At 35.1% G+C, this 13,247-nt stretch overlaps 1 protein-coding gene across 11 annotated transcripts in view; it reads left to right on the top strand.

Moving 5' to 3' along the window:
* Pdp1 (PAR bZIP family member Pdp1) overlaps positions 1-13,247 on the top strand; it is a 193,671-nt gene that overhangs the window by 44,323 nt on the left and 136,101 nt on the right. For 9 of the 11 annotated variants that reach the window (XM_076135174.1, XM_076135170.1, XM_076135173.1 and 6 more), the window contains exon 2: positions 7,673-7,726. The exons of the other annotated variants lie outside the window; for them this stretch is intronic. In XM_076135174.1, the coding sequence (XP_075991289.1) occupies positions 7,673-7,726 (54 nt within the window). The remainder of the gene's footprint in view (positions 1-7,672; positions 7,727-13,247) is intronic. 11 annotated transcript variants of the gene reach the window in all.

Genomic DNA, 13,247 nt, shown 5'->3' with positions numbered 1-13,247 from the left:
CCTGCAGTGGGACAGTAAAGGGTTAAAAAAAACAATTTTGTATATTTGGAGAAACAAAACATTGTAGCACATCGGTTACCGTTAGCTACAGGCACTGATGCTGTAAATTCTGAATACTGTGTACATTCTAAAGCCGCGAACCATGCATACAAGCCTCAATATGAAGTTGTTGAACTTTGTTTTAATTTACAAATTTGTTTTGTTTTTACAAATCAGTCTTAGTTTTATTTCATAATTTCTCATCCTGCCGTATTTAATCTGAGTTCAAACTAATGAAGTTTGTGTGTTAGTTATTTATTGTTCTTTAACGGCTTAGAAACTGAATCAATTTTTATGATTTTTTTGTGGAGATAGTTGATGATTGTTGACATTTGATTATTTTTCTAAATGAATATATATTTCTAAGTAGACAGCAACTGAATTTTCTAGAGAAATATGATAAAGTGTTACAGTGTGTCAGCTCAACTTACTTAGGTATACCTAAGCTGACCTTTATACTTCACAGGTTATAATCTTAGGTACTTGTTATTAGTTTTATTTGCACTTGCACATAAACTGCAGCGAATAAGGATAAGTGAGTTAATATCCTATGTGCACGAAAACAGGAAATTAGTACTTACACAAGGTGTTCGTTTATTTTGATACGATTGCGTCTTCGCTCGCATTTGTATAATCCCCGCCCGATCCATGTATGGGCCGATTTTATCAAAAATGAGCTATGAAAATATAAACTATTTTATTTTATTAAACAGTTTATATCCAAATTACTGTAGCTCAATTCTCTATTACCATCGACTACCACAACCGACCTGTCATCGAGAAATTTTGTATGAAAATCTGATCAGTGCCTCAGACGGGCGTCGCAGAAACTGTTTTGGCAGTACACTCTAAATGTCAGAATTCGATAGCTAGCCGGTTGTCGGTAGTCGATAGTAGTAGAGAATCGCGGTACTGTAGCTCGATTCTCTACTACTATCGACTACCGACAACCGACCTGTCATCGAGAAATTTTGTATGAAAATCTGATCAGCGCCTCTGACGGGCGTCGTAGAAACTTTTTTGACAGTACATTCTAACTGGCAGATGTCGATAGCTAGCCGGTTGTCGGTAGTCGATAGAGGTAGAGAATCGAGGTACTGTAGCTGAATTCTCTATTATTATCGACCAACGACAACCGACATGTCATCGAGAAATTTTGTATGAAAATCTGATCAGCGCCTCAGACGGGCGTCGCAGAAACTGTTTTGGCAGTACATGCTAAATGTCAAAATTTCGATAGCTAGCCGGTTGTCGGTAGTCAATAGTAATAGAGAATTGAGCTACTGACGTATGGCGTCAAGCGTGACAAACACGTAAAAGACAATATAAATAAATAAATAAATATCATTGGACAGCTCACACACGGTCATTTGATTCCAAACTAAGCAGAGCTTGTACTATGGTAACCAAAAAACTGATAAACATACTTATATACTTCTAAATACATACTTATATAGATAAATTAACATCCAGGCTCAGAACAAATACTCGTGCTCATCACACAAAGATTTGTCCCGGGTGGGATTCGAACCCACCACACGCGGTGCTACGGTTGTTGCAGCGAGGTGACCGCTTAAACCACTGCGCCAAACGTGCAGTTGTAATAATATATGCATCGTCGGTCGTTGGTATGTTAAAATTTTTCCTACTGATAGTCATTTAGGTAGCGAAAATACGAGGAATGAATAGGAGGTAGTAATTGAAGATACTATTGTTTTATAACTTTTGTAACTAAACCAAAACATATGGAACGAGGATAATATTATAAACATTGTCGGTATCTAAAAACTAGAAATAGGGATGTCAAACCATAAGTCGTATTCTGTACATTCAGATTCAATCGCATTGGATTTGAGCTTATGTCTAAATCGTCCTTTCAAATTCTCAACAACCGCATGATTAAATGCTGACTTAAATTTATGTAAACCCAATAGATAATCTAATTAATTTTGCCTAGCAACCAGCGTTAAAAAATGCGTTAGTTTGTATTTTTTTAGTACGATTTGATATAAGCTCAAATCGTCAACATTCATAAAAATACACCATTTAAAAACATAATTAGGTTTATAAAAAAAATCGATTTAGTTCTGTTCACGTCATTTGTTACAAAGTTTATTTCTGAAGGCACTCTTTGTTTGGTGCATTATAACAATTATACTAGTATTTATTTCCAAGCTTTGTTCGTTGAAAACGTTCTTTTAAGCCACTGAACTCTGTATTTTCATAGCACGACCAGCTTATAACATAAGAGTCAGTCTACATTTTACTGCAATAAAATAATAATTTGTATTTATACTTTTCAAGTTATGGTTTTCGTGCTTTTGTTTCCATTTAATGCTTTGTTTTACTGAATATTTTCTACATATTAGGTCAGGGAAAAAGTCTTTTCGCATTATATTGACTATGTATGAACTTGTAATAAAATCTCTTTGGCTTCAAGAATTACAAATGAGTACACGGTTCATTAGGTTTCTTTCACTGAGCTCGTGAGGTACCCAAATATCGAGCTTTTTAGTGCGGAGAAAAGATTTTATTACAAATTCATACATACTATAACGCGAAGAGACATTTTCCCTGACCTAATATTTTTCCCACCCTATAGTTCGTTTAGACGTTACACACATTGTCATATTTATTTTCTCCAATATTTTTACCACTCTTATGAATTATATCCTCACGAATGTTTGTTCACATGTCAGGTAATCGGTATTTTGTGGTCACCCTACTGCGTGTGAGATGGAACGGGAAAACCGCAAACTTATGGTATTAGTCTTCATCGTACAAAACTATGACAGGTTTTTACCTGCCATAGATTATTTAGATATATAAAAAACATGTTGTAAAAAAACCACTACCATACCACTGCTGCTGCGCAAAGGTCTCTTTCCGGAATGAGGGTTATGATTTTAGATCGCTGTTGGCTGTCCAAACGCGGATTGGGGACTCTCATGTATCCAAGGTACGAACATTTCTTCACCGTTAGAGCAAGTGATAATATTTTTAAATGCAAAAAATTACTTTAAAAAATCGGTGTGTGTTCGAATCATGGAAGATTTTGCGTGGAGGCGAATGTTTGTACCACTCAGCTAATTTATTCCCAAAAGATAGTGAGATGTGTATTATTCCCTATATATTTTATATAACTACGTGTTTCACTGAGCTGTGGACTTCGTCGTAATAAGCATCGTACAACATCTATACTTATAATAAATCTGTAGAAAGGTCATCTATACCAAAATAATAAAGCTAAAGAGTTTGTTTGTTTGAACGCGGTAATCTCAGGAACTACTGGTCCGATTTGAAAAATTCTTTCAGTGTTAGATAGTCCATTTATCGAGAAAGGCTATAAGCTATATATCATCACGCTAAGACCAATAGGAGCAGAGAAGCAATAAAAAATGTTACAAAAACGGAGAAAATCTTTACCCAGTCGCTCTTGTGTGACGCAAGCGAAGTTGCGCGGGTCAGCTAGTTTTAGAAATAAAGCTCTGCGACCTAGAATATCTTGTTTGGTTGTTACATTAGTAATTCCATACAAGGTTTTATTATACCTTTGGTAGATCACGCGATGGCTGCAGCGCCTTTAATACTGTACTAGCGTTTACCTGGGTCCACTTGGATTATTATTGTAGTCTACTAACTTAGTAACGCGGTTCCACTCACGTTTTAAGTCAAATATGACCTGAAAACTGGAAAGTCATCTATGAAAATTCAGGTTAGCAGGTTTGATGTGAAACCAACAATATAATTATGAGTAATATCTAATTTATTGACAACCATCAAAGATGGGTGAGGGAAGATGATAGGAAGGGTTTTTACCTACCAGTGGATGTATATCAACTAGTTAAAAAATTACTATGAAAGAACTATGACTCCGTGCCTTTACGAACCAATTATAAACAAAAATTAACATCAAATTCTCTGAAAACGAATTCTTTTCAACTGTAAAGATATTCAGGGAAAAAGAACATGAAAGCCGGTCAAGTGTGTGTCGGATTCTCGCCAAAGCCGAAGGTTCTACAACCAAGATATTGCGAAACAAATATTTGAGATTTCACTCAAAACTCGAGATAAGTTTCGCAAATACTCGCACGGCGGCACGTACTTACTTTGTTTGATAGTGTGACACATACTCAGAAAAACGTCACATATTGTAGAAAATATAAAATATTTCGATTGGACTGCAAAATTTTTTGATTCTAAAATAAACTAGGAGTTTTAGAACATAATTAAGTGGCTTGTTTTTCACATACGCTACTTTCGTATTACACTCGTATTGGGTATTCTGCATTAACGATCAGTAGAGAGATATCGTTTTAATATTGCCTCTCATTGCGATTTGTTCGAGAATTTTGAAAGTACAAAAAAATTGGTTTCTAAACGATCATGATTCTTTTAGTTTTTGAACTTTCAATAGAAAAACTAAACTAAATTTTCTCGGTAGTTAGCGATGACGGATAAGAAAAAACTCCCCAGCAGAAATATAGGTCTTAAAGCAATGCAGTTGGTAGGATTCCTTCTTACACCGGCTTGCCATCTGGCACATTTGACGTGGAAACAGGCTTCATCATCGTCATCATATCTGCTTGTAGACGTGTATTGCTGGATATAAGCTTCCCCCAACGATGTCCACAACGTCCAGTCTAGCGCCGCCGGCTTCCATCGGCTTCCCGCGACTTTTACTAAGTCGTCAGTCCACCTAGTAGCCTACTCACACAGCGTTTTCCAGTCCGTGGTCACATGCAACGTGACAACACAGCCTTACAATATAACAAATCACGCCACTTAACAATAACTAGTTTGATTTTAGGTTCAAACGCTTTCAATCAATGTCAATCATTCTAGATCTCGTCATAGTCTTGACCTCTATTAAAATCTATTAAGACCTAAGTAGTCGTAGACATATATTTATTACGTAAAACTGGGCGCAGAAGATGTGACGACCATTGTATTGTTTTGAAATAATATAATTTATTTCTATTAACTTAGTAGTATCGACTGACTCCGTGAGGCGCCGGGTAGTGTGTCCGACAGCTAATCACCCATGATATCCAAGCATCATGCTGCGTAAATCTTAGTACTGGGGTACTATACCCAACTATTGAGAAATATTCTAATCTAAATTAGAAATAACCGGTAGTATTTTGCCCGCCCTAGCAGTAAAATCCGAGACCTCAGCCTATTGTTTTTTTTTATTCATTTTAGTATATTTCTCAATGATAGCTCGGAGTTTGGTAACGTGCTCGGTATATGGCAATTGGCTAGCTAGGCTTACAAGGGACTAGATTGTAAATGGCGATTCGTAGGTGTGAAACACCTCTGCCTACATCTTCGGGTATAACAGGCGTGATGTGGATATTGTATCTTAGTATTACTTCTCTGTCTTGAAGACGAAGGTTCGTTATATTCGTGTGAACCGCATTGTTTTTTTGTATAGTATGACTCACGAACGAAGTTAATCCCAAGGCCGAACAGTGTTTATTTATTATTATATGGTTTTTGTCGATTTACTAAACAAATTTAGTCGAAGTATTTTTGATAGAGGGTTACAACAATGGTAGTAGCAGATATGTATGTATGTTCCGTTAGATATGCTTAAACGAACTACATATACTTACAATAAATAACACAAAAAGTCGGAAACTGGTTCATCTTGGAACACTTATAAAATGAACTGAACAGAATTTAATATACTATGCAAGGAGATTAATTTTATTCCTAGGAGCGAAAAAGCTATTTTCAATAAAATAAAACCACGAGTTCTGAACGTCAACTGAAACAACATTTGTAGCGAACGGCAATTGAAAGATGGCAGCAGTCTTTAGGCTGCATCGCGGGAGCCGAGTAATTCGTTCGCAGCCCGGAGATTCTGCAAAGTACAATCTCCTCTCCGCTCTTGTTATTTCACCCGGCCCTGTGTTAATCGTATCCGGAATCCGGATATGGCCAGTGAATAGTTTGATCGTTCGCCAACCCATATCGCAGCTGGACGTTCAATATTCTGCCTAATTGCTCCAGTGGTCTAAGCGAGAGTGAATTTGCTCGTGAGAAGTGTTTTTGGTTCTTTTTTATCAGAAAATTTTCGATTACTATAAGGATTTTGAAAAGTTACTTTGGTTAAAGTGTTAAAGTGTGTACTATCAATGGTATTGACATTTCAAATCTACCAGTAACTTTCCTACGGAACACGCTTCTCGAAAACTATTCTGTTGTCAATTCAATTATCGAAAAATAATACATTCAATTTACATATAAACGTTCATGTCGTAGGTTTTTTTCTTTTAGAAATAATTTATATGAACATCAAATATCATTTATCGGTACGATTTACAAAAATACACAGATTTGACAGTGAATATCAACAAAACGTGTGAGTGCTACTAGTGTGAAGTGCGCTTCAAACGCGTCTAGTTGTACACAAACATAGCAACACGACACATGCCATGTGAGCAAACAGAACCAACTGGCGTTGCTCCACGTTACTCAAATATTTCTCTACGGTAACAAACCATGAAATTGAACGCAGCCCTTTAAATTAAACTTACTATTGAAACTCACTCGATTTAGTTTAGATTTTCTAAAATATTTATTTTTAAGGTGGTAGATATTTCAAGTAATGGAAAATTTAGGTGTTAGTTAACCAAAATTTGAATTTGGTAAGGATGTTTTAATGAGATTAGAGTTTAGTTAATGACCATGTTCGGGTAGAAAAACGATTTTCATAATCCCTACTTATTTGTTATTTTAAAATTTAATATAGAGACAGTTGAACAATTGAGGTAAGACCTGCTAGGTAAAAAGTTACTTAGTCTTATTATTTTCAATCAGGTTGTTTACGTACTATATAAGTCGACATGGACAGTTGACGGTACTTCTACGACTACTAAAAAAATAGTGTTTATTTACATGTCAGAACCGATCTCGGAAACTGCTGGATACATTCCAAAAATAATATTTTACTACGTACGAAATGGAGTGACCCTGTTTTGTCAGATGTCATGACAATAATAACCAATGTAATTTAGGGACCGAATTGACATATTTCGTATTTTAAATGTATTTCTTATTATTTATGGAGGTCATCTGGTACTCTATGGGAAAAAGGCGTGATATATACATATATGAGGTACTTCTTTGAAAACGGATGAATACAGATTGTCGTATAAAGTTCTTAGCCTAGCTAGACTATAATTTTTATAACTTGGTTGCGATAGAGGCCTTAGTCAACGCTCAGTCAGTGGATTTAGTTAGGAAAATTTCCTACCATTATTGAATATCGACTATTGACAAAATTAGTATTGTATACAAAATACTAGTATTAGTAGTCATATACTCTACGGCCCTGAATATAAGTCCTTGTGATCTTGGGACCAATTCTGAATCGGACAAAGTGCTATTAATCTTTTATAATTTATATTAGAATATTTCCAAATAGTAACCGGAGTTTGATATCTATTGTGACTATACGGTAATAGCCTCTGTTAAAAGGTACTAACATTGTAAATAGCGAAATATGGGTGTATGTATGTAATACACCTCTGCTTACGCTTTCGAGGATAATATGGTACGTCTTTGTATTGTATGTTATTTAATACAATGTCAGAATATTAATTGTGTTTTTTATTTCTTACAGGTAAATACAGTTGCTTCCTTACGCGCCGGGATAACAGCGGTGAAAACATCATCGGTAACTTCTCATTTATATTTGTTGTAGTTAACTCTTTTTATTACTTTATATTACTTAGAATAAGGAGATCTCGGGTTTGACACACAGTCGGGTTGTGAAAAAAAGGAACCAGAGTATTTTGTAAATATGGACAGCTCACACACGGTCATGATTCGAAACTAATCTGAGCTTGAACTATGGTTACCAGACAATATGCACACTTTTATATCTAGAAATACTTATTTTGGTTTTATTATGATATTTACGTTACTATAAATTAAGATAAGGAATCCAGGCTCTGAACAGATACTCACGCTGTACCACTATCGAATTGACCAATAGTAATGTTTTATAGCATACAAATCAAAGTCAAATGATTAAAGTGACGCTCGCGACCAGCAGGAGTGTTCATTCCCGTTTCAAATTACTCTTCTATATTTATAACCTCTGTATAGTTATGGTTTAACGCAAAACCAAATGTATAACTTTACTCATTTAAAGCCTTTTGGAAATGTTAAAAAAATTAATCAAAATAAATAATCGTGTGAAAACGACCACTCGTTTGTTTTTAAACTTTGAGCGTATTCATTTTACAAAGGCCCGCTTTACTCATGATATTTAACATTAAATATAAAGGAAAATATTTTCTCAATTTATATCGAATAAATAAAATCTGTATGGCCGATTTTCGTAAACATTGAATTACTGGTGGTGTTGAATCATTTGCTGAATTACACACGATTAAGTTGGGTGTTTGTTTGGGGAACTTGTGTGGTGAAATACCTGTAAATATATTTAATATTATTATATTAAAATTACACCTGCGGCTAGGATAATTATGGTTAAAACTACACTGTTTTCAGAACTTGTATTCAGGATATACAGCTTTTAGTACGAATACAACTGACGGTCAACCGCACTGCGAAAATAATACAATAAATATATTTGGTGATTTTTCGGCACTGATTATTCCTATTGTCCAATATTTAAGTATGTTTAAATCCGCGATGCAAGGATATTTCATAACTAGAGAGTAGTCAAGCGAGAAAAGATAAAATACTTTCTACAAAACCCCGTAAATTAAAATAGCTCTGCTTGTTACCTGCGGTTCTACACCGATTTATACTCAATAAAAGCCTGAACAAGGATTATCTATAAAAACCACGGCTTTGAACAAAACTCGGATCCACCGAACCGTTTTAAACTTTATTCAATTTCTTGCGATCCGATTACGAGATAAAACTACTTGTAAGAGATTTCTAGAAAATATTTCCATATTATAAAGCAAATGCGAAAATATATTTTGCATTTATTGTGAATCCGGGCCGCAGTAAAGGTGGTATACAAAGCGTGAGCAGCTTGCAAAGACTTCCTTAAACTCTTGCTACAAACAGGTATAGTTTGCAGTAAACTTTTTCAAATTCTATACAAGTTGGACATGAGTTTCTTGAACAAATAATGGAATGTGAAGTTAGGCATAAATATACTCACGTCTCTTTACAATTGAAACACAAATATCGTATACATTTTAATTTATAATGAAACACGTATTTTTCTTTTACTGCTCTTTATATAGTTGACTACGGCAATTATGTTCGGAATTACATTTAATTGTTGAAAGAAATATTCAAGTAACTATTTTGCTCTAAACCTCTCTAAACGACACCTTTTAATAAGTTATCTAATTTCGCCGTTTCAAATATCAACGACTTTCTTGGGCCTTAGCATTAAATTACAAGTAGAATAAAATAAAATGTACGCTGGTACATTACAGACACGTAAGGTTAAAGGTAAAAATCATGCGAGCAATAGAGTAACCTATAACATGACAATATACATAAATATTTAGACAGCTCGGGCACCATCATCTGATTCGAAACTAAGTAGAGCTTGTACAAAGCTAAGTTATAGAATACTCATATTATTACGATTATGAGTTAAAAAATATTACACATTCGATTAACATATTGTTCAACGGCACGACTCTTAGCAACATCATACACTTATCTTACTATTTCCGAACAACAGTTTTTTTTACAACCAATACATTCTATAATTATACTGTTGATCATTATCGTTAGTTTTTGTCACAAGAACTTCGTGCCGTAATAGACAAAAAATACACTACAGTTTTTTCCTCACTTGTACCTACCGCGGTACTTTTAAATCCGGTTTTGATAAACATCTGTTATGGTGTTCAATGTACAGACAGTAGTAAGTACTTTACTTTTGAAAATGTAAGGAACTGGGAATCAAATTCATATACTAATTGTAGTCAAAAGAAAACTCGAGAAATTGATGTTGCATTGCGGACCCAAAGTACAAGCCTATAATCTGCATCTTTAAAATGTATTTTAGACTATCCTCTGCTCGCGGAGTCGACGGCGGCGTGCAGATTTCCCGGGGTAAAAAATATTCCTGGTTTTAGAGGGTGTCCATCAAAATCCGTTGCGTAGTTTTGGCGTGATCGACCAATAAACATTCATCCACAAACCCGAACATTCAAACAGAGTTTAGCATTTATAATTTTAGTAGGATGGTAAAATTTATGATATAATTTAACAAATAATACAAGCCAATTAATTAATACGTCATTACCTCTAGGCAACGTGTAATGATCTGTCAAAATTGATGCGTTCAGGCGCATGCAATATATATGTTAGCTTAATTACGCGTGTACTTTGTGGAATCTGCTATAATAGATATTAAACTAATTGGCAATATACAGTGGATATAGGTATATTATGTTATTTAAAGGGTAACTACGTAGTTGCCTGTTTCCACCTTTTCCAGATAAGTGTGGTTTAGCTTACTTGGTAGAGTACTGACGGTACTTTTCATACGTTTACAGTTCATTTATCCTTTAGATAGGTTATCAGCCACTTATATATTAGACGTGAAGCTATCTGCGTACAAAAATCATCATAACCCGTTCTGTAAGTTACCATAAATGTATTTTATTATTTGTAAGATTATAAGGACATTTCCCGTTGGTACGGTACGGTTGGTACGGTAACGAAAATATTTAAACCATGGCTAGAGGCTATTTAAATAAGGTTCGTTTATAGACAGTGATCACAGGCCGCAATGTTGTTCATCCGAGCGATAAAGGCTTTGTCAAGTCGGATACTAATTCGGTACAAATCCGATTACAAGCGCTTTAGGCTGCCTGTCCACCGAAGCGGAGCAAGGCTGCGGTGCGGAGAAACGGAGAAATATTAACCAATCGGAGAGAACCACTCACGAGGAGAGGAGATTTTGTGCACTCTTATTGGTTAGTATTCATCCGTTTCTCCGCACCGCAGCCTTGCTCCGCTTCGGTGGACAGGCAGCCTTATACAAGCCAGCGAGTGTTTGGCGACTACTGAAGCGATTTCAAGGTTGAAACAAATTTTACTAGAGGACTTTGTCCTGCAACCCTGGATGCGATTTAGCTCCTCCCTTTCGAAAACCTTAACTATAATCTGGCATATCTATTTTATTCCAAACATAACGACAGGATTTTTGCTTATGTACCTAGTGCTTATTGGCCTATAGTCATCTACTTCATGGCCTTATGTTTAAAGTGGCGTTAGGTAAAATTTTTGCACTTAAACATAAACCACGACCGTGCTTATCTATACTAATCTATACTAATATTATAAAGCTGAAGAGTTTGTTTGTTTGTTTGAACGCGCTAATCTCAGGAACTACTGGTCCGATTTGAAAAATTATTTCACTGTTAGATAGCCCATTTATCGAGGAAGGTTATAGACTATGTATCATCACGCTACGACCATTAGGAGCGGAGTAGTAACGAAAAATGTTACAAAAACGGGAAAATTATGACCCATTCTTTCAATACGTGACGCAAGCGAAGTTGCGCGGGTCAGCTAGTGACAGATATGAATAAATAAAATAAACATACTATTATTATTGTCGTGCCGCTCCTCTTAAGTCTTTACTCGTGAAGTAAAATGGTCTACAGAATCTCAATTAGGGACATTTTCATCTCACGATAAAGAAAGACTTCTCCACTTCAGTTGGTTTCTGCTGGCAGCTATTCAAAAGTAATTATATACTCAATAAATTTCCAACAACAAAGTCACAACATTGATGTGACCGGATCAAAGCGGCGAGGTAGATTCTTATGCATGTTTACAATTTTCGTTCAAGAAACTATTCTACAAAGGGGCAACGGAATTTTTGCTTGTAAGGTAAAATTTTGAACCCGATTTGGAAAAAAATAGAAAAAATTGTAACAATTTTTTGAAAAAAAAAAGAAAATTTCTCTTAATTAGGGTCCCCATTTGTTCTTCGAAAGAAAAAATCATTATGATTATTGTTAGAAACAATTATTTGTCGATGCAACTGTATTTTCTACATTTTTGTTTAAACTTTTATGAGTACCCACGGGAATAGCTAATAGGAATAACACTATTCATACATATGGGATATATAATTTTGAAAAAAATCCGAATCATGCCGTACCATATCTACCGCATGAGCCAAAGATGCGTCATCATTTCACAATTATATTAATTCTCACCTACATATACTACAGTGTACAGACTATACAGGTTGAAAGAATGCACGTCTATTTTTCTTTCTCTCAATACATACGAGCGTCGGTACAATTTATAGCTCGTTATCATTCTTTGCTTTGTTGTTTCGCGGTTAACCTTGCTCTAGACTTGTTCAATACAAATTCAAAATACATTTCATTTTATCTTTGAACAAATTTTAAATCGAAAACTGCAGTTGAATAATTTTAGACTTCATCCTTATTTGCCTTTTTTGAGGCCTTAGCAATGGCATAATAATGATGGCGGAATGGTGATCTGATATAGGACAGGTTTCGGGTCCTGTCCTATGTCCTATATCTCTATTACTGACAAATATTTCTGTGATGAGTAATTTGAGTAGCAAGATTTTTTTCAGTTTCATTTCAAAATTCATTAGTTTTGTCGCTAATAGGAAGCCAAAGGGTTCGTAAAGGAAGGTGGCTTTTTTTCAATATTTTGCTATCAAATTATACAAAGGCACTTTAAATTTACAAAGGTCAGAACGTTATCTAAGCGAAAAAAACAACCAATTTCGTTCCCACAAATTCGAAGCACGCATTTGAATTCGGGTCGTGGCGCTTGTAAAAATGCCCAGAACGCATTTTGAGCAACACAAACGGCTATAAAGCTAAACAGGTAGGTACGGTATTTTTGTTTGTATGCTGGACCAATCTTACACGCAGTTTTGAGGCCCTTGAACCTAAAATAACCACTATACATATTAAATTGGTGAGTGATCAAATATTTATAAATGCTGAAATATTAGGCATACTCTGGCATACGTAAAAAAAGTTAAGGGATTGATTTGGTAGATACAAAACTCCATTATCCGTTGCGTTATTTGATATTTTTTCACTTATAGTTAGAGCCTCAATTCAGGTGTAGCCTAGCCTATAAGTATGAACAAATATCTTCATGTTACTAAATCTTAAGACAAATTTGTTGGTGAAGTAATTTTAATCTACATACACCGATTCAAATGCAGTACGTTAATACCG

This window comes from Anticarsia gemmatalis, chromosome Z (genome assembly GCF_050436995.1).
Source record: "Anticarsia gemmatalis isolate Benzon Research Colony breed Stoneville strain chromosome Z, ilAntGemm2 primary, whole genome shotgun sequence".
NCBI classification, from domain to species: Eukaryota; Metazoa; Arthropoda; class Insecta; order Lepidoptera; family Erebidae; genus Anticarsia; species Anticarsia gemmatalis.
The sequence above is the reverse complement of the archived record's forward strand: the minus strand, read 5'-3'. Positions and strand labels throughout refer to the sequence as shown.